The sequence below is a fragment of the Heterodontus francisci genome, chromosome 8, assembly GCF_036365525.1.
Source record: "Heterodontus francisci isolate sHetFra1 chromosome 8, sHetFra1.hap1, whole genome shotgun sequence".
Taxonomy (NCBI): domain Eukaryota; kingdom Metazoa; phylum Chordata; class Chondrichthyes; order Heterodontiformes; family Heterodontidae; genus Heterodontus; species Heterodontus francisci.
In genome coordinates, this window is record NC_090378.1 from 103,055,554 (window position 1) to 103,083,358 (window position 27,805).

Here is a 27,805-nt window from a genome sequence, read left to right on the forward strand (position 1 = left end):
ATTAGTTAATTAGTGTTTTAATCAATTTTTATCAGTTTTATTTTCAAATTCGGTGCAGATTCCCTACCAGCCAATCAGGTCGCAGCTTTCCTGTGACGTCACTTTTTCAGTATTTTTCCCTACCCGAGGTAACTTACTCTGTAAACTCACCGCTCTGGAACTCCGCCCTCCGAGTCTGCTTTCAGGTAGGGTCTGACTCAGGAAAAAAAATCTTTGAAACCAGGGTCTGTGCACCTAACAAAACATTTGAAAAGTCATCTGTTCAGACAATAGCTCGCGCATGTTCCCTCACTGGTCCAGCAGACGGCAGACTCCATCACATTGTCAACATATGACACCGATTCAGTTGTAATTGTGCCATTTTTGGCCTCAATGCTCCAGCCAATGCCCTCACCCAACCTCATACAGCTGAACATGCGTTCAGCAGCAGGAAGGACTCTCTCCCCCCACCCACCCCCCTCCACCAACCCCACCACCAGTGTTGTTTAAAGGGATCGTCCGCCACTCTCAGGTTTGTTGCTGACTGATTTCTACCGGCTGCTGCTGAGTTAGTAGAAGTGCACGGTGGTTTGTACTGCCATTTAAAGTTGGTGAAGTCTACAGGGAGTGGTGTGACACGTGGTAAAGGCCTTGCTTTTCACTTCAAGGGTTCTGCTGAGACCACTTGCTCCAAGTCATGAGTGCTTAAATTTCCACCCATCTTGGCCTGACCACAAGAATGAGCAGAGGTATCACAGGACAAACTGCTTGAAGAGGAGGACGAAGAGAAGGGCTGTCAGCACGTTTCCATATCCACCAAGCAATTCTTCTACCTTAACCACAGCAGGGATCAGTACTTTAGATGCCTCAATTTCACTAAATAAGGGCTCAATGAAATCTGTCATCTGTTGTAGGAAGGCCTGCAGCCTCAGAGCAGGTTGGGTCTGCACTGCCAGTGGCTGTGATAGTGACTGTGGCCATGAAGTTCTTTGTGTTAGGCTCCTTTGGGCACAAACTGTGGACATCTGCAACATCTTGCATCTGGTTCACTAATGTCCCTTAAGGAAGGAAATCTGTCATCCTTTTCTGGTCTGGCCTACATGTGACTCCAGACCCCCAGCAACGTGTTTGACTCTTAAATGCTCTCTGAAATGGATTAGCAAGCTACTCAGTTGTCAAAGGCAGTTAAGGATGGACAACAAATACTGGTGTTGCCAGCAACACCCACATCCCATGAAAGAATAAAAAAAGAAGTTTGCTGTTCACTTTTGTATCAGGGAGGTGACTGTTGCATTGTATTTCATGCAGAATGCACAGTCCAATGCCAATGACACAAGAGAAAATGATATCAAGCTTTATGGAGCTTGGGCCGACCAGCAATGAGGAGCTGCGTCAGCTGGAGCAGATGTGGACCCCTGGGCAGCAGGAGCACAGCAGTGAGAAAGGAGGGACAGGAGGGCTCCAGCTTCTGACCCGGACACGACCTTCACCAGCACACTCCATTGCTCTGTCAACCCTCACTTCCCATTCTCCAGAGTCTTGCCAGCATGACATGGAAACAGAAAAGTCAGCCCCAGTGCAACAACTTTCCAAGTGCTTTACGAGCTTAGAAGTAAAACTTTGTTTAGATTACTAGCACTTGAGTGACATCAGTGACACATCTTACGAGGTGCTCCCCCCGCAGCAGAGGATGTGTTGGAGGCAGGCTGCTCACTCGTGCTTGTCTGGGCCTGAGACACCCGTGGCGACCAACCTCCTCATTGTGGTACCGGGTGGGCACCTCCAAAGGTTGCTGCATTAGCAGCGCTGCAGGGCCAACCTCTGTCACAGGCATCACTTCTTAGATGCTTCACCTGAAGGGGCCATGGGGGTAGATGATAATAATGGATGATGCATTCCTCATCACCAACTGTCGCCACCTCAGCCCTTGATCGCTGGAGGGGACCACCAGCTGGGGTCCAGCTGGCATCCATTCCATGCCTCTCTGCGCCATTAGCACCACTGGCTTGTCGATGCTACTGAGTCTGGCGCACATCCTCTGCATGTCAGTGCACTGCTCCTGCATCAATTCTAAGTGATGCCACCCATGGCTCTCCATGAAGCTTGCCACTCTCTCAATGGAGGAGCTCACGCAGGTGAGACATTGTGGAGCACGTGAGACATTGTGGAGCATGTGAGATGAACGACTCCTCCATTGGACGCATTGCCTCAGGTAACTCTGACATGTGGGCGCACACCTCATGCTGGTTCTCCAGGCAGAGCCACCAGTTTTGTGACTTCCTAGGCCCTGCACCTCTGCCCTGCTGAGCAGGGCTGTGCCTGTCCTCCATCCTCCGAGCGGGAGTAGCCACAGCTGACTCTGCCTCCCCCATATCCTCCAGCTCTGAAGTGACGCATGCGTCACTCTGTGCCACTGTCTCTACTAATGCCCCGAGGTGTGAGTGTTTGCGCTGGTGGAGGGTGCGCTGGTAAGAAATGCTGGTGCAGCCCCTGAGATCATCTTCCTTTCTGTTCCCTGTGTGTGGGCTGCTGGCCTTCTGCAGCTGACCCTGTGTGAGACATGATAGTGATAAGAGATCAGTACACTCAAAAGGTGCTTTTGCTGCTTAAAATAATGAGATGACAGTTTCTGAAATGAGAGCTGGTTACATGGGGAGCATTGGCATGCATCCCCTAAACCTGGAAATGTCGAGATGTCTTCACCCTGTCCGCATCAGATAGACCCTCTTTTCTCCGTCCCTGGGGCTGGACACATCAAGCACCTGCTCCTTGAATCCTGTCAAAACCATGAGCTGTGCCAGCCCACCTTCCAGGCATGCCCACTCGATCTCTTGAGTGACTGTCTCCCTTTTGGTCTGGAAGGTTAAGGAAATTACCATTAGCTCAAGGCCTTCCTCCTTCTCTGCTTTCCGCCTGTCGTTTACATACAACACTGTAGAGTGGATTCCAGCCTCCGAACCAGCAGCACTAGAAGTCTGACCTACACTTATGGGGCAGTGAGGCACCACAGCACACCCCTCTACCATGGTGAGAAGCCCTCTATGCCCCCTCAGGATGCCCCTTTCCTTGGCACTCTGGTGACCGCTGACCAGGAGGCATAGCATCTGGGTCTCTGTTGCCTCTCACCTTTCCAGACTGATTAAGGCCATTGAAGCATTTTTGGCACTGCACCCAAGTACTGCTCACCACTCCTGTGCTGCTGGCCTTGTGTATCACTTCCAGCTATGCCCCCTTGGTCAGTCTTAGGGGCCTCCTGTTACCGAAGGCAGGGAAGAGAAGGTTCCTATGTGTGCTAACCACCTCCAGCAGAACCTCCAGCAACTTGTCAGAAAATCAGGGGGCTGCCCTGGCACAGGGGCCCTCCCTGCCCACTGCCCGCTGCTCTGTGCCTCCATTTTGTGAACGAATGGCAGCCTCAACAATGGCTGCCGCTTCCCCTTTAAATTGGGTCCACTTCTGACCTGGCTCCCCTCCACTGACGCTAATTCGGTAGCGAACATGACTCAAGACCCAATTAAGTGCTTTGCATAAGAGCATTGCAGCACCCACACATGCGTTTTCATGTCAATGTGGGGTCGTGACCCGGAAGTTATCACGCCATCAGGGTCCCAACCAAGAATTGAAATCCCACTTGCGAAGTACAATAAATAAAAGCAAACAGTTGTTTCTTTATTGATGGTCTGAAAAAGAAAACAGATTAGTATTAGAGAATGGATTGCTGGAAGTCTGCCAGCGCAGATTTAGCAAGCTTAATATACTAATAGATTTTCCATAGCATTGCGCATAGTGAGTCAGAGAATATGATGTGTTACACCAATAAGATTCTAATGTCATGTAACGCACAACATAATATCAGACCACGAATTTACAGTGACTGACTAAGTTAAAATACAATTTTAGTTGCATAGTATTCTGGAATCTTTTCCAGTGCTTTGAGGATTAAATTCCCTGAGTATGTAATTTATTCTGTGAAAGCTATCACCTTCAATACAATATCTGTTCCTTTGCCTAGATATTTAGTTTTTACCCTTTACTATTTTATAAACCAGAATCCGCCCCTACATCATGCTCTTCACTCATAACTTTTCAACCACTCCCACAAGTGTATGACGAAAGGTTGGAGGTCCCTCACCCTCTACTCATTTCCCTCCTTTCCAATTGGTTTCTCTCCCTCCCTTCTTCTTTCCCACCCTCGCCTCTCCCCCCGCCCCCCCCACCCCCACCCCATCCCCAAATTCCCCATGAGCTCTGTTCCAGCTGAGTTTATTTTACTGAGATCACTACAGCATTGCATCTGCTTCCTCTGGGCGATAGTTCCATTCAGACTTACCTTGACTCTTTACTTTCCTTCTGCCCAGCCTTTATCTCACCTCTGGATGCATACCAAGTTCTATCTTTTCTCTCTCCTCCTAGTTGCATCTTTGCCTTGCTTCCTGAATCCAATCCTGATCTATATTGCCTTTCTCTCTTTCCTACTCTACATTCCCCTTCTCACCTTACTAGTCTACATTGCCGTTCTCCCCTTCCCATCCTACTTACCACCTTTCCCATTCCTGACTTACCTACTCTGTCTGCCTTTCCTCTCTCACCATCCCTTTCTACCTTCTCATTCTTCCAGTCCCACTCTTCCCTTCCTGCAATCTCAATCCTACCAAACCATAGACCTGTTCTGTAGTCTTCCCTCTTTCTCCCCTCTCAATTCCCAGAACCCACATCTGATGCCCACAAACTCCTTGATTGTATCTTGATCCAAGAAACACTCTCAATGCTTCCAAGGCACGATTTTTAAGTCATACTTGTTATATCAATGTATCTGCATTTATAATGGGAAAGCCCGAAGTCAACATTTCATAATGGTGAGAAAAGGCACAATTTGGTGTTTGGCTAGGAGTGAAAAAAATGAAGAATTAAAAAATTGATGAATCAAAATCAACAACCAAATCTGCTCATCAGAAACTTCTAAGGACTTTTGAAAATAAACAATCCTAAATGGTTTATAATAAGATACAATTTCAGGATTTTATCACATACCCAGTTGTTGATGATTTCTCTGGAAACGTCACTTGCTTGTCAACCTCTGGTCCCATACTCGAGTGCATAGCAATTGTTGAGTTGATCCACAGTGAAATATACGGTTTTTGTTTCCAAATTCTTTGCTCTGTTTATTTTCCTGTCTCAGCAAGATGAGACTGGACAGTGCAGGAAGATAATGTGGTCATAATTTGAATTAAGCAGGAGATTGAACTGGTCAGAATCCATTTATGGTGGGAATTTGGAATTAACCAACTATTTTGGGCATGAATACAATTTGAGATAATCAAATTTGAATTCAGAAAAGTAGACTTTTCCATCCCCCGCTCCCCCCCCCCCCGCCCCGCAAAAAAAGCAATGGAGCTTTGTTGAATTTCTATCACTGTGAATTCAAAAAGCTTTGCAAGTGAGACACATATCTGAACAGATCATATCATGTCTTTGCCTTTGAATTGGTTGGTTTGTTTCTTCTCAAGCAAACTTTCTGGAGATCAAACCGATTAATTGTCAAAGCACTGTATTTAATTAGGCTATGATTTCTGTAAGTGAAGCTAATTTCAAACTCATTTAATGTGAATGAATTAAGCAGCCAGTACCATGACAAAAGTGCTTAATTTTTGTCTCGGATGGCTGCCGACTGTTCACCTCCAAACCTGACATTCCTTTGAGAAATCTAAATCTGAGACTTTCCTAACTTTCAGAAAGCGAGTTTGAGTAAACAATTGGAAACTCAAAAAGGATAGTAAGGGGAAGCCAATTTGTTGATTTTTATCTGACTTTCAGGACTGTTAGATCAAAACAGGAGTAAGCCATTTAGCCCTCCATCCTCTTTCGACATTCATTGAGATCATGGCTGATCTGTGGACTAACTCCATATGGGCCTCTGACCCAAATCCCTTAATACTTTTGGATAACAAAAATCTATCAATCTTAGACTTAAAATTTACAGTTTACCTCGCAGCATATGTAGTTTGCAGAAGGAAGTTTCAAACTGCTACCCTATGGGCTGAATTTAGTACAGCCGTTTGGAGCGGGAATGGTGAGGGATTGGGGGACAGGAGAATCGTGTCGGAAGCGTCCACCCAGAAATCCGGCGGCATGATGTCAGTTCCAGATTTAGTCAGTGGTGGGAAAGCACCAAGGTGGCATTGCCCTACAAAGATGGCGGGGCGCCGCACAGGATTTGCTCAGCAGAGCCGCAAACTTATCACAAGAGACACAATTAGTAAGTAAAATTAAGCCTTTCTCATGATCTCGTGAGAGGGTTGTGAAATCTTAGGATTGTTCACGTGTTCCAAAAGCAGAGTGGTTTCCTGTATCAGTGCCAAACTGGAAAACCGTATCAACTTTGCTTCCAATTTGCACCCTTCTCTCACCTTCACATGGTGCATTTCTGACACTTCCCTTCCCTTCCTCGATTTCTCTGTCTCCATTTCTGGGGATAGGCTGTCTACTAATAGTCATTATAAGCCCACTGACTCCCACAACTACCTCGACTACACTTCTTCACATCCTGTCTCCTGTAAGGACTCCATTCCATTCTCCCAGTTTCTTCGTCTCCGACGCATCTGCTCCGATGATGCAACCTTCCACGACAGCGCTTCTGATATGTCTTCCTTTTTCCTCAACCGAGGGGATTCCCCCCGCCACTGTGGTTGACAGGGCCCTCAATCATGTCTGACCCATTTCCCGCACCTCTACCCTCACCCCTTCCCCTCCCTCCCAGAATTGCAACAGGGTTCCCTTTGTCTTCACCTTCCACCCCACCAACCTCCACATCCAAAGGTTCATCCTCTGCCATTTCCATCACCTCCAGTGTGATGCCACCACCAAACGCATCTTCCCCTCCCCTCCTCTCACCTATCAGCATTCTGAAGGGATCATTCCCTCCGCGACACCCTGGTCCACTCCTCCATTACCCCTGACACCTCCCATGGCATCTTCCCATGCAATCGCAGGAGGTGTAATACCTGCCCTTTTACCTCCTCTCTCCTCACTATCCAAGTCCCCAAACACACCTTTCAGGTGAAGCAGCGATTTACTTGTACTTCTTTCAATTTAGTACACTGTATTCGCTACTCAAAATGTGGTCTCCTCTACATTGGGGAGATCAAACGCAGAGTGGGTGACCTCTTTGCTGAACACCTTTGCTCAGTTCGAAAGCATGATCCCAAGCTTCTGGTTGCTTGCCATTTCAACCCTCTTCCCTGCTCTCATGCCAACATTTCTGACCTTGGCTTGCTCCAGTGTTCCAGTGAGCATCAACGCAAGCTCGAGAAACAGCACCTGATCTTTCGATTAGGCATTCTACAGCCTTGCAGACTGAACATTGAATTCAATAACTTCAGAGCATGACTGGCCTTTTTTTATATTTTATTTTTTAACCATGTGCCTGTTTTTCATGTAGTCAGAGCTGCTCATTATTCTGCTATTAACACTCTCTCTGGACTAATGCATTAACACACTCTTTGCCTTTGTCCCAGGACAGCTTTGTTATTTAATCTCTCCTGCCTCTGCCCTAATAAAGACCTTCCCCTTTGTTCTGTCCCCCACCCTCCTCCCCTTCACTTGCTTAAAACCTAATTATTTTATAACCTTTGCCAGTTCTGATGAAAGGTCAAAGACCTGAAACATTAACTCTGCTTCTCTCTCCACAGATACTGCCAGACCTGCTGAGTATTTCCATCACTTTTTGTTTTTATTTCAGATTTCCAGCATCTGCAGTATTTTGCTTTTATCCCATATCAGTGCTTCTGCGTAATGCCATTAACAACTAGGAAGTTGTTGGCTCTCCGACTGTCAGAGATAACACAGTTCTGTAATACCATAGATCCAAGAAAAACTACAGCACAGCAGGAGGCCATTCAGCCCATCGTGTCCGTGCCAGCCGAAAGAAACTAGCCGCCCAATTAAATCCCACCCCCCAGCACTTCAGGTGCATGTCCAGATACCTTTTAAAAGAATTAATGGTTTCTGCCTCCACCACCATTCCTGGCAGTGAATTCCAGACACCTATCACCCTCTGGGTGAAAAAGTTTTTCCTCATGTCCCCTCTAATCCTGCTACAAATCACCTTAAATCTGTTCCCCCTAGTAATTGACCTTTCCACTAGGGGGAACAGATCCTTCCTGTCTATCTAGACGCCTTGTAACTTTGTACACCTCAATTAAGTCACCCCTCAGCCTCCCTTGTTCTAAGGAAAACAATCCTAGCCTATCCAATCTTTTCTCATAACTGCAACTTTCAAACCCTGGCAACATTCTTGTAAATCCCCTCTGTACTCTCTCCAGAGCAATTTTGCCCTTCCTGTAATGTGGTGACCAGAACTGTACACTATAATGCAACTGTGGCCGAACCAGCGTTTTATACAGTTCCAGCATTACATCCCTGCTTTTGTATTCTATGCTTCGTCCAATGAAGGAAAGCAATCCATATGCCTTCTTCACCACTCTATCTACCTGTCCTGCCACCTTCAGGGACCTGTGCACATGCACTCCAAGGTCTGTCACTTCTTCTACCCCTCTCAATATCCTCCTGTTTATTGTGTATTCCCTCACTTTATTTGCCCTCCCCAAATGCATTACCTCACACTTTTCTTGATTGAATTCCATTTGCCAGTTTTCCACCCACTCAACCAAACCATTGATATCATTCTGGAGTCTACAGCTATCCTCCTCACTATCAACTATATGGCCAATTTTTGTGTCATCAGCAAATTTCCCTATGATGCCTCCCACATTTAAGTCTAAATCATTAATATATACCACAAACAGCAAGGGACCCAACACTGAGTCCTGTGGAACGCCACTGGAAACAGCTTTACATTTGCCAAAACATCCATCAACTACTACCCTTTGCTTCCTGTCACTGAGCCAATTTTGGATCCAACCTGCCACATTCCCCTGTATCCCATGGGCTTTCATTTTACTGATCAGTCTGCCATGTGGGACCTTATCAAATGCCTTACTGAAATCCATGTAGACCACATCCACTGCACTACCCTCATCAATCATAGAATCATGGAAAGTTTAAGGCACAGAAAGAGGCCACTTGGCCCATCCTGTCTGTGCTGGCCAAAAAATGATCCACCTATTCTAATCCCATCTTCCAGCATTTGGCCAGTAGCCCTGCAGATTATGGCACTTGAGGTGCATATCCAGACTCTTTTTGAATGAGCTGAGGATTTCTGCCTCAACTACCCATTCAGGCAGTGAGTTCCAGACCCCCAACAACCACTAGGTGAAAAAATTTTTCCTTATCTATCCTCTAATTTTTCTGCCAGTCACTTTAAATCTATGCCGCTTCATCACTGACCTCTCTGCTGAGATGAATAGACCCTTCACCTCCACTCTATCCAGTCTCTCAAAATTTTGTACATTTCAATCAGATCTCCCCTCAGCCTTCTTTGTTCCAAGGAGACCAACCCCAGCCTATCCAGTCTTTCCTCATAACTGCATTTTGCCAGTCCTGGCAACATCCTTGAAATCTCCTCTGTACCCTCTCTAGTGCAATTACATCCTTTCTATAATGAGGTGACCAGAATTGCACACAGTACTCAAGTTGAGGCCTAACAAATGAGTTATATGTTTCCAGCATAACCTCCCTGCTCTTGTATTCTATACCTTGGCTAATAAAGGAAAGGATTCCATGTGCCTTCTTAACCACCTTATCGACCTGTCCTGCTACCTTCAGGGATCTGTGGATATTCACTCCAAGGTCCCTCACTTCCTCTACACTTCTCAGTATTTTCCCATTAATCATGTATTCCTTTGCCTTGTTTGACTTCCCCAACTGCATCACCTCACACTTTGCCGGGTTGAATTCCATTTGCCACTTTTCTGCCCATCTCACCAGACCATCAATATCTTCCTGCAGTCTACAGCTATTCTCCTTGTTATCTACCACACGGCCAATTTTTGCATCGTCTGCAGACTTCTTGGTCATACCCCATACATTTACATCCAAATCGCTAATATATACCACAAAAAGCAGGGGATCCAGTACTGAGCCCTGTAGAACGCCACTGGAAACAGCCCTCCAGTCACTAAAATACCCGTCAACAATTGCATTTTGTTGCCTGCCACTGAGCCAATTTTGTATCCAGCTTGCTGCATTTCCCTGGATCCCATGGGATTTTATTTTTTTAACCAGTCTGCCATGTGCGACTTTGTCAAAAGTCTTGCTAAAATCCATGTAGACCACATCAACTGCACTACCCTCATCTATCTTCCTTGTCACATCTTCAAAAAATTCGATCAAGTTGGTCAAACAAGATCTTCCCTTAACAAATCCATGCTGACTATCCCTGATTAACCTGTGCCTTTCTAAGTGACAGTTTATCCTGTCTCTCAGAATAGATTCCAATAATTTGCCCACTACTGAGGTTAGACTGACTAGCCTGTAATTATTTGGTCTATCACTCGCTCTCTTTTTAAACAGAGGTACAACGTTAGCAGTTCTCCAATCCTCCAGCACCACACCTTTATCCAGTGAGGGCTGGATCCTCCTTGTTACTTCTTCAAAAAACTCAATCAAGTTCGTAAGACCCTCTGTCTCTTAAAACAGAATGTGCAACTGATAATAGGAGGAGTTTTAAAAAGTTTTTTGCAAAGCGTTTTCAGATGCAAGAATATAGTTTTTGTAGAGACCTCTGTCTTGTTAGAGATTAAATAAGACACTAATGAGGTTTATAAATCAACTGTCAATCTCTATTGGTTTATGTTTGGGGGGAAAAAGTCAACTCATGATTTTTATACAAAATCTCTTGATTTTTATGAGTTTGTCGCTTGATTTTTGAGACGGTGGGGTTGGCACATCTGTGATACAAATAATTGGAATATTGACCTGATATGTGTTTCCAGCACTTCGTATTTTTATTACAGTGAAGCGAAAAGACAGCTTCACTCCTTGTCTTATACCCTCCTTCAGAACTATGAGTTTTGAGTTCCAGAAAGAAAAAGAAACATGCCTGAAATGTTTACCTTTTTTTTTTCTCTTCACGGCTGCAGACTGACCTCCCAGGTGGCTCAGGAGTTTCTGTTTTTAGTTCAGGTTTCTAGTCAGTCTTGGCTCAGTGGTAACACTCTCACCTCAGAGTCAGAAGGTTGTGGGTTCAGCTTGTGCTCTAGACACTTGAGCAAATGATCCAGGTTGACACTTCAGTGCAGTACTGAGGGAGTGCTGCACTGTCAGAGGTGCTGTTCTTTGGATGAAATGTTAACTTGAGCCTCCGTCTGCCTTCTTAGGTGGACGTAAAAGATCACAAAGGTACTATTTGAAGGAGAGCTGGGGAGCCTTTAGTTTCTTGTCCCATTACCAGCTCCTTTTGCTTGCACCTTCATCCTTTTTGTCATTTAGTCACTGCTGCCTTTCACCCAATCACAAACCTTCCCTTTTGTTCTTTCCTTCCCTCTCCCTTTTTTACCTGCCTATGTCCTTGCTTAAAATCTGTTGCATCTCTAACATTTTCCGGTTCTGCTGACAGGTCATCAACCCAAAACGTTCTCTCATTTTTTCTCTCCACAGATGCTGTCTGACGTGCTGACTATTTTCAACATTTTCTGTTTTTATTTCAGATTTCAAGTATCTGCAGTATTTTGCCTTTGTAAGAGCAGGGGGTAGTTCCTGGCTAATATATATCCCTCAACCAACATTATCTGATCATCATCTCATTGCTGCTTGTGGGAGGATGCTTTGGAACAACTTTCAATCATGAGAGAGGCTATATAAATGCAATTTTTTTTTGCTGCTTTTTTTAAAATTAGAACATTATTGGGTGACAGTTTCAATTGAAAGTGATGGGTTAACTTTCCCAGCACACACCCAATGGGGTTAATGCTCTTTGTAATAGTTTCTGAATCAGAAAGTCATAAATTCAGATTTCACTTCAGGACTCGTGCACATAGTCTAGGCATACACTTAAGTGCGCTACAGTATTGCGGTGCCATCTCACCGATGAGCTGTTCAACAGTGGCCCCATCTGCCTATCCAGGTGGACAGAAAAGTTCCCCATGCACAATGTGAAGAAAAACAGTGGTGCTCTGCACAACATTTATCTGTCAATCAATGTAGATGAATTGATTATTTATATAATTTGCTGCTTGTGGAATTTGGTGTGCAAGAGTGGCTGCTGCATCTGCCTACATAATGACAGTGATAATACTTCAGTGCTAATTCATTGCTTGTAATGTGGAGTGGGATGTTCCAAGGATATTAATTGCACTGTGTAAATGCAAATGTCCTCTACATTTTACTGATCACCTAGGTCACTGATTAGTAATGTCTGTTGCCTGTTGCACTATTAAGGATATTAGGTTTTGTAAAATTTTGAAGAATGCAGTTTGATTGTACTACCTAAATGTAGCAGAATCCAGTGCAATAAAGATAACTCGAGGGCAGTTTTAAGTGAAATGATTTTGTTTGGCTCCTGATGTGACTCTGGAGCTCTGTTTGCTATATGAGCAAATAGCAACATTGTTATTTGCAGGCACAACTCAACCTTTAACCTCATGTCATAACAGATATGTCAGACTGTGGCTTCAGCTGTCCTGAATCTTGAGTAGTCTCGAGCATCTCTGCCCATCAGCATTGTTGAGAAAGTCACTGACAACAACACTGGGAACTTATCTTTATTTCTCACTCATATCATCAGTTACAGGTTACATATATTGAAATGCAGCTATTACCTTTAAGAAATTCAAATAGCCTGGAAGACATCCACCTTGGAGTAGGATTCAGGTGTCCAAATGAAATTCATACACTGTTTAGTCCAGAATAACTTCAAACACTTGAATCAGAAATGGTTGTGAATGCATTTGGATGTGATACAGGGTGTAATGTTTAACTCCCACCTAAAATGGTGACTGTCCAAAGCCACTGTTTGAAGGCCCAAACATTTTTAGGTTTGGGTTGAATCTGAATTCAACTGAAGAGTTGTGTGCACCAAATGAGTGCTCCATTGTTGCTCTGTGGTTTTGGAAGATTGAAGATTGGCCAGAAGGTTGGTCCCGTTGAGAAGTGTGGAGGTGGGGGGAGGTGTGGTGGTTGGGTGGACGTGTGGGAAAGTGGGAGTGAGAATGGGCTGGCAGCGGGCTGTCTTCCTTGGATCCCAGAGGAGGACTATTCTGGGCTCCACAAAAATTCCCTCCAAAAATTTTGCAGCCCATTTTTAGATGACTTTCCATTTAAGGCCTGGTACAACTGGGCCTAGCATGCATGGCATCCTTCCACCCATTTGCATATAAAATGATTATCTGGGTCTTAAAACCAGCATGGGACTCCAATTTGCATATTTAAATAGCCTCCCACCTGTTTTGGGTGGAAGTGCTGGACGCCCATTTAAAAGCCTGCCTGACAAGTCTGTGCATGGAATTAACAAGGGACTGAGAACATAGTTCTCTTACTTGTGTCACGCTCCTGCAATATGAACTTATGAACTACAAATATGAACTTATGAAGTATAAATGCAAAATAGACACTTTCCTGTAAAACAAAATGGAGTTGAGAGGTCAGGTGACCCTTTCTTTCCTGTCAACACGTGTGGAACTGCAAGAACCCCGGGCTAATTGTCAGCCCTGGACAATTATTGGCAAATTCATTAAAATGCAAATGACCTTTCTGGACATATCTTTGAGAAGTCATTAAAATGCAAACGACCCTTCCTGTGGTAAAGGCTGCATTTCTCCAACTAATTAAAAAACTAGGTTCACAATACTGTTACGGACCCTTCAACACCAAACTTGAAAACCAGAAAATGGGTGTGAAAAGCTCTATTTTATCAAGGTGGTCTCCACTCTCTGACAATGGCCATACCATCAGAAACTATTCATGAGGACAATGCTAAGAGATTCTCTGGTTACATGACAGAAACTATGTTTTTGATAAGGGGCTTTAATAAGGAATATTCTGGGCAGACCGGGTTGAAAAATCATTGATGCCAACAAAGAGCAAAGACCTTGCCGAGAAATACCAGCTTGAAGCCCGATCCTCCCAGCGATGGAGAGGCTCTGTGGCAGCCTCCCTGCCGTTGGGTGACGGGACCATAATTTGAATATTTAAATCAATTACAATAAGTAATCTAAATAAACTTAGATTGCCTCCTGATGGCCCACTGTGATCTTTGGCCCAGTGGCCGGCATTCCCATGCCTTCGGATCCTTGTCCAGGGAAATGAGGCACGACACTGGTGGGGAGGAGGGAGTAGGTATGTTTATCAGTGCAGGGTGGGGGGAAGGATTGTAGTTTAAAGTTTATGCAGTTGAGAGGGGAAGTTAGTTGGTAAAGATAAGTGGTTTTGGGGAGGAAAGGGAAAATAGTTAATTTAATTGTTATTGGGGGACTGGGAGAGGGGCAAGATAAATGTTTTTGCTTAATTTAATTCATTCTATGTTTAAATATTTAAATTAGCCGGTCGGGCTAACAGCTCTTTATAAATGGTATCAGAGCCTGCGCACAGGCAGCTGACACCATTGCTGGGGAGGAAAAGCCCGCCCCTCCACATGATTGGGGGGGCCGACCAGCCCTGGCTATTTACATGAGCCACCGTGCTTGGAAGTGTGTGGCCCGCCATTTTTGAAGCTCGCCGCCGATCAAATCCAGCCCTATGTGTGTGAGAGTGGGTGTAGTTGCATATATTTGGCTGTTGAGCAATAAACATTTAGCCTGCTTTTAAAACTGATGAGAAAACCTGTCATTTGACTGTTCCTGATAATTAAAGCACTCAGGGGTTAAAACACTTTTTCTAAGCATCCTGTCTTCGGACAGATGAGTTGGGAAAAAGGGGAGACACCCCGATCATCTCTCTCCTGTCTGTAACACTTGAAGGCTGCTTTTGGTTATGTTTTCTGATGGAGCTGACTTTTTTTATTTCCTTTGTCTTGTTTTGAAACTCTTATTACATTTATTTTCATTTGCCATCAAGGATATCTTTGATTTATCTGTAGGTAACTGCAAATGGAACCTCGGGGATTAGATGTATTGATCTGTGTCTACTCTTTGTCTGATTGAAGTCACCTTGCACTGATGAACTATTCAGCGAGTCACTGTTAATTCACTGTTTTGTTTTTGCTCTCTGAGGTCTGAACATAACCCTGAAAATAAATGGAGACATCTTATTCACATTAACATTTTCTGGCTTATCTTATCAAACACACAGCTATAGCACCTGTAGATGGGAACATGTGGCAAGATCACTACTGGAAAGATTGTTTTTATAATATCGTATTGTGTTTATTTTCACTGCTCTAACCTCTGGAACAGAAACTCTAAAGACTATAAATCTTCCTTAGTGTATTGGGGAGGAGCTTAGATTCTGGGCTGCAGCGAGAAGATAATTGGGATTGGTGTAGAATTACTTACAAAAAGATGCCTCTGCTCTGGAGTGACTACAACTTTCCCCTAGTTTGTTTTCTTGGCAAAAATCAACTTAGCATACAAACAGAAACTTAGCAACTCTTGTAAAACTCAGCTCACTTCAAGTGGAATATGAACACTTCTAATCCGGTTCCGAGGTCTGATTCTAATTTACAGTTGGTAATGATAGGACTTTACCACACTTCACACTTGCTATTCTTCAATCGGTTCATTTCTATATTCTGCAAGTAACCAAGTTGCCATCTGCACCTGCTGTAATAAATAGCTCTGTTGTTGTAAATCTAAAACAGCATGGTTCTAAATGACTGGCCTTTTTTGATATTTTCATATTTTTTATTTTATTTTATCTTTTAACCATGTGCCTGTTTTTCATGTAGACAGAGCTGCTCATTATTCTGCTATTAACCCTCTCTCTGGACTAATGCTTTGTCTTTCACCACAAGCATTAACACACTCTTTGCCTTTGTCCCAGGACAGCTTTGTTATTTAATCTCTCCTGCCCTCTGCCCAATCAAACACCTTCTCTTTTGTTCTCTTCCCCACCCCCTCCCCTTCACTTGCTTAAAACCTAATTCTTTTCTAACCTTTGCCAGTTCTGGTGAAAGGTCACAGACCTGAAATGTTAACTTTGCTTCTCTCTCCATCGATGCTGCCTGACCTGCTGAGTATTTCCAACACTTTTTGTCTTTATTTCAGATTTCCAGCATTGCAGTATTTTGTTTTTTAAATTGGTTCAAAATAAATGACTTTTGGATAGTAGCACATGGTTACTACTTCGAAGATAACATGCATTAGTTATTGTGGATCGACTCAGAGAAGATCAAAAACAAAACCTTCTTTGTAACATACCCTCACTGCAACCATCCCTAAAACAGCACACCTTGTTTAGGGCTGATATATTCATAGGAAAAAATATAAAAACTACCTTGCCTGTAACATTAAAAAAAAACTCATATTACACTTTTTACAGAGAGGAATCTGAAGTACTTTTTGCACATTTCATTGTTTTGATGTAATAAATTACAGAATATGAGTGTTATTGTGAGCAGCATGACAGTATATTCTTGGTCAAATCAGCCAGATTTTGATTGATAAAGTGAAATTGTGGAAGGAAAGTTTTCCTTTGTTGATAAATGGCCACTTCAACTTCCTACTGCTCACCCCATAATAACCCAGACTTGATCAACCTGAGCCCAGTCCACTATGTGTAGGTGAAGCCAGAAGTGCAGGGCTTAGTACTCTGTTGCTTGAGATCATGGCTGACTTTTTCCTTCGCAAAAACATGAAGCCGGAGAAAGGTTAGGGATTAATTCAAAATTGAATGTCCCTGAAGGGTGTACAAAGATTCCATTGGGATCATTCTTTCAATTGCAAACTATTCAGGAATCTCTTTGCTTTTTAATGCAATTGCCAGCCCATCTCAAAGTGAGATAAAGAACAGTAGAATGATGGGAAAAGGATGTGTATTTGTTGGACAAGTTCAGTAAACAAATGAGTACTTACACAAACTCAGTCATCGTGCTGGAAGCATGACTCAGCTCCACGTTTCCACACAGTGCAAAGAGTGCCAAATGTGACAGTTAATAGGCACCAGATACCTCGCCACACTCTCTTCCTGCCCCCAACTCCCCCCCCCCCCTCCCCCCCGCCACCACATTGTATGCGTGAAAACTAGATCTGGGCAGGTTTGAGGCAGGTTGACCTTGGGTTTGCGACGTTTAATATTTTACTATCCCTCCTGATGCAAACCCTCCCATTTTTGCTGCTTAGAATTACCCTCATGGTTTTTGTTAAATTCTTTCGTGGGATGTAGCCATCGCTGGAAAGGCCAGCATTTGTTACCCAACCCTAATCGTCCTTGACAACTGAGGGGCTTGTTAGGCCATTTCAGAGGACAGTTAAGGGTCAACCACATTGCTGTGGGTCTGGAGTCACATATAGGCCAGACCAGGTAAGGATGGCAGATTTCCTTCCCTGAGGGAAATCAGTGAACCCGATGGGTTTTTATGACAATTGATGATAGTTTCATGACACCATTACTGAGACTAGCTTTCAATTCCAGATTTTTATTAGTTAATTAAATTTATTAATTAATTGAAGTTACATTCCACCAGCTGCTGTGGTGGGATTTGAACCCTTTTCCCCAGGACACAACTGTTTTAGATACCCAACCAATTAATGGCTATGTGGGGATTGGGGATGGGGATTGAAATCCAGTATTGGTCTCAAGTATGATGCGTAGGTAATGTAATATGTCCAAGAATTTAGTGTTTTTTAATTACTCTTTTGACCAACTGATAATTACACATCTCGGGTGATAGTAGGATCTGCTTGTTCAGCTCGAGTGTGATATTTCTTTTTCCGAAATGATCCTTGCCTCCTGATTTAAAATGTTTTATCAGAACCATAATATTCCTTTTCGTTTGAAATTTTTTTTTCCACATGACATTTTTAACACAATGCGCTGGATTTTACCAAGCACTCAATGTCGGGCTCTGTGGTGGAGGAGGGCCCAAAGATGGAGCTGGGTGAGGCCAACGCTGGGCGGGCCCAGCCCGATCCTCCCGGCGGCATTGAGGCTCTGCGGCTGCCGCCCCCTCCCCCCCTCAACCCCACTGCTGCTGGGTGACGGGACCTGGATTTCAAAATTTAAATTAATGATATACATAAATTTAAATGAACTTATCTTCAATCTTCTGGGCCAGCCGTGATCTTTGGCATAGTGGCTGGCATTCACGCGCCTTCAATTTCCCGTCCGGGGAAAGCCAGCGTGACACTAGTGGGGAGCGGTGGGAAGTTAATATTTTCAGTAAAGGTAAGTGTTTTGGGTGAGGGCAAATAGTTAATGTAATTATTATTGGGGGGGGGGGGGAAGAGGCGTTAGAAATTTACTTAATAAATTTTGGGGGCTGTATCTTTAAAAATTCAAATTTTTCAAAATGGCACCAGTGCCTGCGCATAGGCAGCTGACGCCATTGCTGGGGACAGACAGCCCGCTCCCTCCATGACACTGGGGGGGAGAGGGGGCTGCCCCTGCTATTTAAATGAGCTGCTGCGCATGAGATCGTGACGACTCTTTGGCGTGCGACACTTGTGCAGGCCGCCATTTTTTGAGCTTGCCGCCAAGATTGGCAACCGGCTCTTAAAATCCAGCCCAATGAGAGAGAAAGACACAAACACCAACCTTTTTGTTCCCTTTAGCTGGGATTACTGCCATTCCAGAAGGGAAGGAAAGAGAGAGAATCCTGACTCACTGTAGCATCCCCCAGTTACATAGAGGAAAAGTGAACTTGAACAGAGTTCCCAAAAGAGAAAGCACTGCACAATAAATCTTTCAACTGATAGAATAAGCCTAAGTGTTTTTAGTAGTCATACGAACATAAGAACTAGGAGCAGGAGTAGGCTATTCGCCCCCTTGAGCCTGCTTCGCCATTCTATAAGATTATGGCTGATCTGTTTGTGGACTCAACTCCACTTTCCTGCCTACCCCCGATACCCTTTGACTCCCTTGTTTGTCAAGAATCTGTCTACCTCTGCCTTAAAAACATTCAATGACCCAGCCTCCACTGCTCTCTGGGGAAGAGAGTTCCACGGACTCACGACCCTCTGAGAGAAATAAATTCTCCTCATCTCTGTCTTAAATTTTTAAACTGTGCCCCCTCATTTTCATCTCTCCCACAAGGGGAAACATCCAACCTGTCAAGTCCTCTCAGGATCTTACATGTTTCAAGAAGATCACCTCTCATTCTCCTAAACTTCAGTGAATACAGATCCAATCTGTCCAACCTTACCTCATAATATAACCCTCTCATCCCACGAATCAGTTGATTGAACCTTCTCTGAACCGCTTCCAATGCAATTATATCCTTTCTTAAGTAAGGCGACCAAAATTGTATACAATATTCTCGATGTGGTCTCACCAATGCCCTGTACAACTGCAGCAAAACATCTCTACTTTTATATTCCATTCCCCTTGCAATAAACAACAACATTGCATGTACCTTCTTATTCACTTGCCGTACCTGCAGACTAACTTTTTGTGTTTTGTGTACCAGGACATCCTGATCGCTGTGCATCTCAGAGTTCTGCAATCTCTCTCCATTTAAATAATATGTTGCCTTTCTACTTTTCCAGCCAAAGTGGACAGGTTCACACTTTCCCACATTATACTCCAAATTTTTGTCCACTCACTTAACCTATCTATATCCCTTTGCAGACTCCTTCTGCCCTCTTGACAACTTGCTTTCCTACCTATCTTTGTGCCATTAGCAAATTTAGTCAGGCGAGATATGAATCCAGTGTTTGACATGAGCTTTATTCAGGTTGAAGATTTATTTCATTAAAGGTCATTAAGTATTTGTCTTACTGAGGATAGAGTAAATTATCAATATACTTCATGGTTTAATCTTGCAGTCTACATTACATTGTTCAAAATACTGGCCAATTGATTTTCAGTTACAATTTGAGTAAAAAGAAATCAGTAATGCTGATCTCATATGGCCTTATTTGTGAGCCAGTGTCGGATGAATTGCTGTGGCTTAGCTCACTTGACTCTTTTGAATGTTATTAAGCCTTTTATATGCTATTACTGGAGTCCATGAGTTCACGAATCGTGTCATCAGAATTCAGGTTACAGAATCTAGAGGCTATCACTTGTGTTTCAGTTTGTGCATGTACATACAGTATTGTTGGAGGTCAGTTTCTATAAGCTACAATTCCAGGACCTGTAAATCCCATTCCCTGAGATCTGGTACTGGAACATGACAGCAAGGTCAATGGCATTATAGACTTTAGAATCCATAGATGATAGAAGTAGATTTTGGATCCTATAACTTGCCTGAGGTTAAGATTATAAAGCCTAAAGGTATTAGCAATGAGGTTTGGATGACAGACACTTTTATGGGATGGAGAAAAAAGGTTCAAATTACAAAACAAAGGCTTTTGGGTTTACTGCGTTCTTTTGTTCCAACAGGAAGTGATACCACCAAGTTGTCACTCATGAATAAGTACAAAGAAAACTTATTAGCTACCAGCCCTGTGGACATCAGCCATCAACAGACAGCTCTACTCCCACGCAGTGCCTCCGGTGGACAGCGGAAGCGTTTTACAAGTAAATCCCGAGGTCAGTTGTTCACTTTACTCACTAATGTTGGTCTTGAAAGGAAAACTTCACTGATTTCTCCAGGAATAAAAATAATTTCATTTTTTTCCAAAATCATGAACATGTGGAACAGAGAAAAATGCCTTTAACCTATCCAGCACAGTCACAGGCTGGAAGACACAATCTGACCATGTTTTTTTAGGTAAGAAAAGGAAATTCAAATTCGTACCGCCACTATCCAAAATTTCCCAATCGAGTGTGAAGCTACATTTTGCTAGTCTTTACTGTTTTTGTGCCTATCACCCTAGTCTATCGGCTGATAATTACAAGTAATTAGATGGCTCGATCGAACATGCATTTATATCCTGCCATTCACAATCTCACCACATCCCAAAGTGCTTTATAGCCAATGAAATACTCTTGAAATGTAGTTACTGCTGTTATCTATTGAAATTCGGCAGCCAATTTGAAACACACCAAGGTCGCATAAACAGCAATGAAATAAATGACTAGATAATTTGTTTTAATGATGTTGGCTGTTGGATAAATATTAGCCAGGACACCCAGGAGAACTCCCCTGCTCTTCTTTGAATAGAACCCTGGGATCTTTCATGTCCACTTGAGTGGGGAGTCAGATCTCAGTTTAACATCTCATCCAAAAGATGGCACCTGCAACAGTACAGCACTCCCTCAGTAATGCACTGAAATGCCACCCTATGTTCTGTGCTCATGTTTGGAGTAGGGCTTGAACCCATGACCTTTAGGCTGAGATGAGAGTACCACCACTGACCCAGCATTAACATCCCACTTGTCACCCTTTGGGTAAAGAAGTTCTTCCTAAACTCTGTTTTTCAAATTTACATTTCACACATTTTAATTTCTGGCCTCTGCTCTGACTCTCCTGTATTTATTCAAGTAATACTCTTGATTTACCTCTCCTATAACATATAATATTTTTAACCCTCAATAAGGCACCCCTCCATAGTTAACTGCCATATTTATAGACTGTAAACCTTGATTTATTTTCTAACCTTTCATCTTTGCCTACCCTCCTTGCTCTGGAGATCAGTCTTGTAGCTCTTCTCTATCTCATTGATTTGGATTTGGACATTTGACACAGTATCAAACTTTGCCCATGACACAAAAGCACAGGGTTTGGCAAATGGTAATGAGGACTGTAAAAGACTTAGGCCGACATAGGTTAGTGGAAAGAACAGACCAGTGATAGATGCTATTCAGTTTGGAAGAATGTGATATGATGATTTTTGGAAGGAAAAGCAAAGAATGTATATGCAACAGAAAGAGTCTGGAGAACAGAAAAACAAAGGGGGGCAAATATATAATTTCCTAAAAGTGTGAGCGCAGGTGAATAAAGCCACATGAAAAGGCACCTGGAACTTTGGGTACAAAGGCAAAGAAAATATGATAAATTTTTACAAATCAATGGTGAGGCCACAGTTCAATATACTATGTACAGATTTTTGGAACTCTTACAGAAATAATATTAAAGCCACAGAGTTCATCCAGCATGGATTCATCAGGATGATGGCAGGGATGAGTAGTTATTATTATGACATGACACTTGGGAAAATAGGACTATTTGTGGTATAGCAGATGAGATTTAACAAAATGCTTTTAAAATTATGAAGGGTTTTGACAGGATGAATAGGGAAAGGATATTTCAGCTGATGAGCAAGTCATCAATTTAAGATTGTCATTGAGAGTGAGAATGGAGGTTGGGAGATATTCCTTTATGCAGAGAGTTGGCGAAGTGTACAGTGCTTTGCGACATGGGAAGCTGAAAAGACATCATTGTATCTTTTTAACAGAAGAGTTGCTAAACATTTGAACAAAAAGGTTAAAGGGCAAGAGGGAGATATCAAGGCAGTGGCATTAGTTTTGCATTACTTCAGACATGATGGGCCAAATGACCTACTTCGAGGCTGTACACTTCTGTACTATATACATGTTTTTTTATGATGGAATTGAACACACTACTAGTTATATTAAAAAGCTTCAGCATAATCTTTATATATCCTGCAAATTTTTTTGAATCAATTTTGCAGACATCAAATGTTCTCGGAATAAGGTACCCTTCCAACTGCATTCTATCAGTTCAATTCCAGTGGTAAATTTTTCAAACCCATGATTAGGTACTTACACTCTGTTGATTCAGGAATTGATCCAAGTCAGTTGTAAATGTTTATATCATTATACCAACTAAAATCTGAATGGCTCTTCCTGATGGTGTAGAAGGGTAACTGAGATGATACTGGCAAAATGTGGAACCAAGAGTTGTATAAAATCACAGAATAGAATCATGGCGTGATTAGAACACAGAAGGAGCCCATCGAGCTCATGTCAGCTCTCTGCAACAGCAATTTAGTGAGTCCTACTCCCCTGTCCTTTCCCCATAGTTCTGCAAATGTTTGTACTTCAGGTGCTTAACCAATTCCCTTTTGAAAGCCATATCTGAATCTGCCTGCACCACCCTTTCAGGCAGTGTATTCCAGATTGTAATACACTTGCTGCATAAAAAAAGATTTTCCTCATGTTCACAGAATCACAGAATAATACAGTGCAGAAGAGGCCCTTTGGCCCATCGTGTCTGCACCGATGCATTAAAGACACCTGACCTGTCTACCTAATCCCATTTGCCAGCACTTGGCCCATAGCCTTGAATGTTATGACGTGCCAAGTGCTCATCCAGGTACTTTTTAAAGGATGTGAGGCAACCCACCTCTACCACCCTCCGAGGCAGTGCATTCCAGACCGTCACCACCCTCTGGATAAAAAAGTTCTTCCTCAAATCCCCCTTAAACCTCCCGCCTTTCACCTTAAACTTGTGAACCCTCGTAACTGACCCTTCAACTAAGGGGAACAGATGCTCCCTATCCACCCTGTCCATGCCCCTCATAATCTTGTACACCTCGATCAGGTCACCCCTCAGTCTTCTCTGCTCCAGCGAAAACTGCCCAAGCCTATCCAACCTCTCTTCATAGCTTAAATGTTCCATCCCAGGCAACATCCTGGTGAATCGCCTCTGCACCCCCTCCAATGCAATCACATCCTTCCGATAATGTGGCGTCCAGAATTGCACACAGTACTCCAGCTATGGCCTTACCAAAGTTCTGTACAACTCCAACATGACCTCCCTGCTTTTGTAATCTGTGCCTTGATTGATAAAGGCAAGTGTCCCATATGCATTTTTCACCACCCTATTAACCTGCCCTTCTGCCTTCAGGGATCGATGGACAAATACGCCAAGGTCCCTTTGTTCCTCGGAACTTCCCAGTGTCAGGCCATTCATTGAATACTTCCGTGTCACATTACTCCTTCCAAAGTGTTAAATTCAGTGTTAAATTCCATCTGCCACTTTTCTGCCAATTTGACCAGCCCGTCTATATCTTCCTGTAACCGAAGACACTCCACCTCACTGTTAACCACTCGGCCAATCTTTGTGTCATCCGTGAACTTACTGATCCTACCCCCCACATAGTCATCAATGTTGTTTATATAAATGACAAACAATAGGGGACCCAGCACAGATCCCTGTGGTATGCCACTGGACACTGGCTTCCAGTCACTAAAACAGCCGTCTGTCATCACTTTCCGTCTCCTACAACTAAGCCAATTTTGAATCCACCTTATCAAGATACCTTGTATCCCATGTGCATTTGCTTTCTTGATAAGTCTCCCATGTGGGACCTTGTCAAAGGCTTTGCTGAAATCTATGTAAACTACATTAACTGCACTACCCTCATCTACACACCTGGTCACATGCTCAAAAAATTCAATCACATTTGTTAGGCATGACCTCCCTCTGACAAAGCCATGCTGACTATTCCTAATCAAATTTTGCCTCTCCAAGTGGAGATAGATTCTCTCCTTCAGAATTTTCTCCAATAGTTTCCCTACTACTGACGTGAGACTCACTGGTCTGTAGTTCCCTGGCTTATCTCTACAACCTTTCTTAAATAGTGGGACCACATGAGCTGTTCTCCAGTCCTCTGGCACCTCCCCCGTGGCCAGAGAGGAATTAAAAATTAGGGTCAGAGCCCCTGCAATCTCCTCCTTCGCCTCCCACAGCATCCTGGGACACAAATCGTGCTGACGGACCTGGAGATTTGTCCACTTTTAAGCCTTCCAAAACCTCCAATACCTTGTCACTCCCCATGACAATTTGCTCAAGAACCTCACAGTCTCTCTCTCTAAGTTCCATATCTACATCCTCATTCTCTTGGGTGAAGACAGATGTGAAGTATTTGTTCAACACCCTACCAATGTCCTCTGGCTCCACCCACAAATTTCCCCCTTGGTCCCTAATGGGTTCTACTCTTTCCCTGGTTATCCTCTTCCCATTGATATACTTATAGAATATCTTGGGATTTTCCCTACTTTTACCAGCCAGAGTTTTCTCATATCCCCTCTTTGCTCTCCTAATTGCTTTCTTAAGCTCCATCCTACACTTTCCGTACTCCACTAATGCTTCCATTGATTTGCTCTGCTTGTATTTGCGAAAAGCCTCTCTTTTCCTTCTCATCGTACCCTGAATGTTTCTGGTCATCCATGGTTCTCTGGGCTTGTTGCTCCTATCTATTACCCTGGAGGGAACATGTTGGGCCTGTACCCTCCCCATTTCCTTTTTGAATGCCCCCCGCTGCTCTTCTGTAGATTTCCCAACAAGTAACTCTTTCCAGTCTACCAGTCTACTTCTTGGCCAGATCCTGCCTTATTTTACTAAAATTCGCTCTCCTGCAATCCAAAACCTTTTTTTGCAACTTGTCTATTTCTTTCTCCATAACAAGCTTAAATTGTACCATGTTGTGGTCACTATCACCAAAATGTTCCCCCACCAACGCATCAACCACCTGTCCAGCTTCATTCCCCAGAATTAGGTCCAGCACTGCACCCTCCCTTGTTGGATCTTCTACATATTGGGTTTTGTCAAGGTTCATCCCAAGCAGCTCTGTAACACAGGAGTCTGTGCTCTACGGGCTGTTCCCAGGGACGCACACCGAGACAAACATCAACTGCTGCTGGAGGACTATCAATTCGGTGAAAGACGCCCTTTGGTCTGCCCGAAACTTGCTGGTCTTCCAGCGCAAAGAGTTGTCCACCACCGAATGTTGCAGACTGGCACATTCCAAGGTCCAGGACTACGTGCTGAGGGACGCACTAAAGCTTGGGGCAGCCGCAGCAAAGGCTCAATGGGGAAAGACCACAGTGTAAGGTTCCCCCACCAAGCTAGACTGAGGGGCTGGATCCATGGGAAACCCCTCGAACTGTATCGTTAATATTCTGAATTGCTGTAAATGTAAAACTGTAATTGACATGACAATTGAGAAACGGAAGGGTTGGGAAGAAACTCATGACAGTATTGAAGGAAACTGATCTCCCTTGCAATGTTTGTATTTTTTGGTGCTGTTTGGAAACTGTTTGGCAATGTAATTTTTACAGATTTTTATGAATAAAGTATATTTTGGAAATAAAAAAAAAAAATAAAATCTTCTACATATTGAGCTAAAAAGTTCTCCTGTATGCATTTTAAGAATTCCACTCCATCTAAGCCCTTAACACGATGACTATCCCAATTAATGTTGGGAAAGTTGAAATCACCCAATATAATTACCCTATTATTTTTACACATCTCTGCAAATTGCGCACATATTTGCTCCTCAATTTGCCGCTGCCTATCTGGGGGTCTATAACAAACACCTAGCAATGTGGCTGTCCCTTTTTTATTCCTAAACTCTACCCATAAAGCTTCATTTGATGTCCCCTCCAAGATATCATCTCTCCTTACTGCAGTAACTGATTCCTTAACTAATATTGCAATGCCCCCTCCTCTTTTACCCCCTCCTCTGTCTTGCTTGAAGATTCTATATCCCGGGATATTGAGCTGCCAATCCTGCCCCTCCCTCAACCATGTCTCCTTGATGGCTATTATATCACAATTCCACGTGTCAGTCCTTGCCCTTAACTCATCCGTTTTACGTGCAATACTCCTGGCATTAAAGTAGAGGCCTTCCATCCTGGTCTTACTCCCTTGAAACTTACTTCCGCTGTATTCCCTCTGACATGTTTGCTTTCCTGTGTTTAGCTGTGTCCCTATTCTGCTCGGAGTCTACATTCCCTCCCCCTGCCAAATTAGTTTAAACTCCTCCCAACAGCACTAGCAAACCCGCCAGCAAGGATGTTAGTCCCCCTTTGGTTCAGATGTAGACCGTCCCGCTTGTACAGGTCCCACCTTCCCCAGAAATGGTCCCAGTGGTCCAGGAATCTAAAACCCTCCCTCCTGCACCAACCCTTCCGCCACGCGTTCATCTGTGCTATTGTCCTATTTCGATACTCGCTAGCACGTGGCACTGGGAGTAATCCAGAGATTACAACCTGAGAGGTCCTGCTTTTTAGTCTACTGCGTAACTCCCTGAATTCTTGATGCAAGACCTCATTCCTCTTTCTACCTATGTCATTGGTACCAACATGTACCATGACCTCTGCCTCATTACCCTCCCTATTCAGGATGCCCTGCAGCCGTTCAGTGACATCCCGGACCCTGGCTCCAGGGAGGCAACACACCATCCTAGAGTCACGTTGACGGCCACAGTAGTGCCTATCTGTTCCCCTGACTATAGAATACCCTATTACTATTGCTCTTCCTCTCTTTCCCCCTTCTTGTACAGACAGGCTGCTTGCGTTGCCAGGAGCTTGGCTCTGTCCGCACTCCCTGGAGGAACCAGCCTCATCAGCCTCCAAAATGGAATACTGATTTGCAAGCTGGACCCCAGGGGACTCCTGAACTACCTGCCTGTTTCTCTTGGACTGCCTGCTGGTCACCCATTCCCTTCCTTCCTCAAGTCCCTTCAGCTGTGGTGTGACCACCTCTCTATACGTGCTATCCACAATGCTCTCAGACTCGCAGATGCTCCACAGTGTTTCCAGCCGCCGTTCCAGCTCTAAAACCCGAGCTTTCAGGAGCTGCAGCTGGACACACTTCCTGCATATATGCTGGTCCTAGGGACTGGAAATGTTCCCGGATTCCCACATGCAGCAAGAGGAGCAAACCATGACTTTAAGCTCTCCTGCCATGACTAAACCCTTTAAATTTAAAACTTTAGAAGACTATTATAATTTTTAAAAAACAACTAAGTCTTGCTAAAACAATGACTTACAATTCAATCCAGTTTGAAAAATACCCATCAGGACTTACTCACCAGTCAGCTGGTGTTGCATTTGATTCTTTTGTCAATCACTTTCGATCTGTGTCCTCTGGTTCTCGAATCTTCCAGCAATGTCGAAACTGCACATTATTTTGAACATC

At 43.7% G+C, this 27,805-nt stretch overlaps 1 protein-coding gene across 1 annotated transcript in view; it reads left to right on the plus strand.

Moving 5' to 3' along the window:
• Nucleotides 1–27,805, plus strand: part of astn1 (astrotactin 1) — a 2,863,484-nt gene that overhangs the window by 1,055,155 nt on the left and 1,780,524 nt on the right. The window contains exon 4 of the mRNA XM_068038084.1: nucleotides 20,353–20,502. Within this exon, the coding sequence (XP_067894185.1) occupies nucleotides 20,353–20,502 (150 nt within the window). The remainder of the gene's footprint in view (nucleotides 1–20,352; nucleotides 20,503–27,805) is intronic.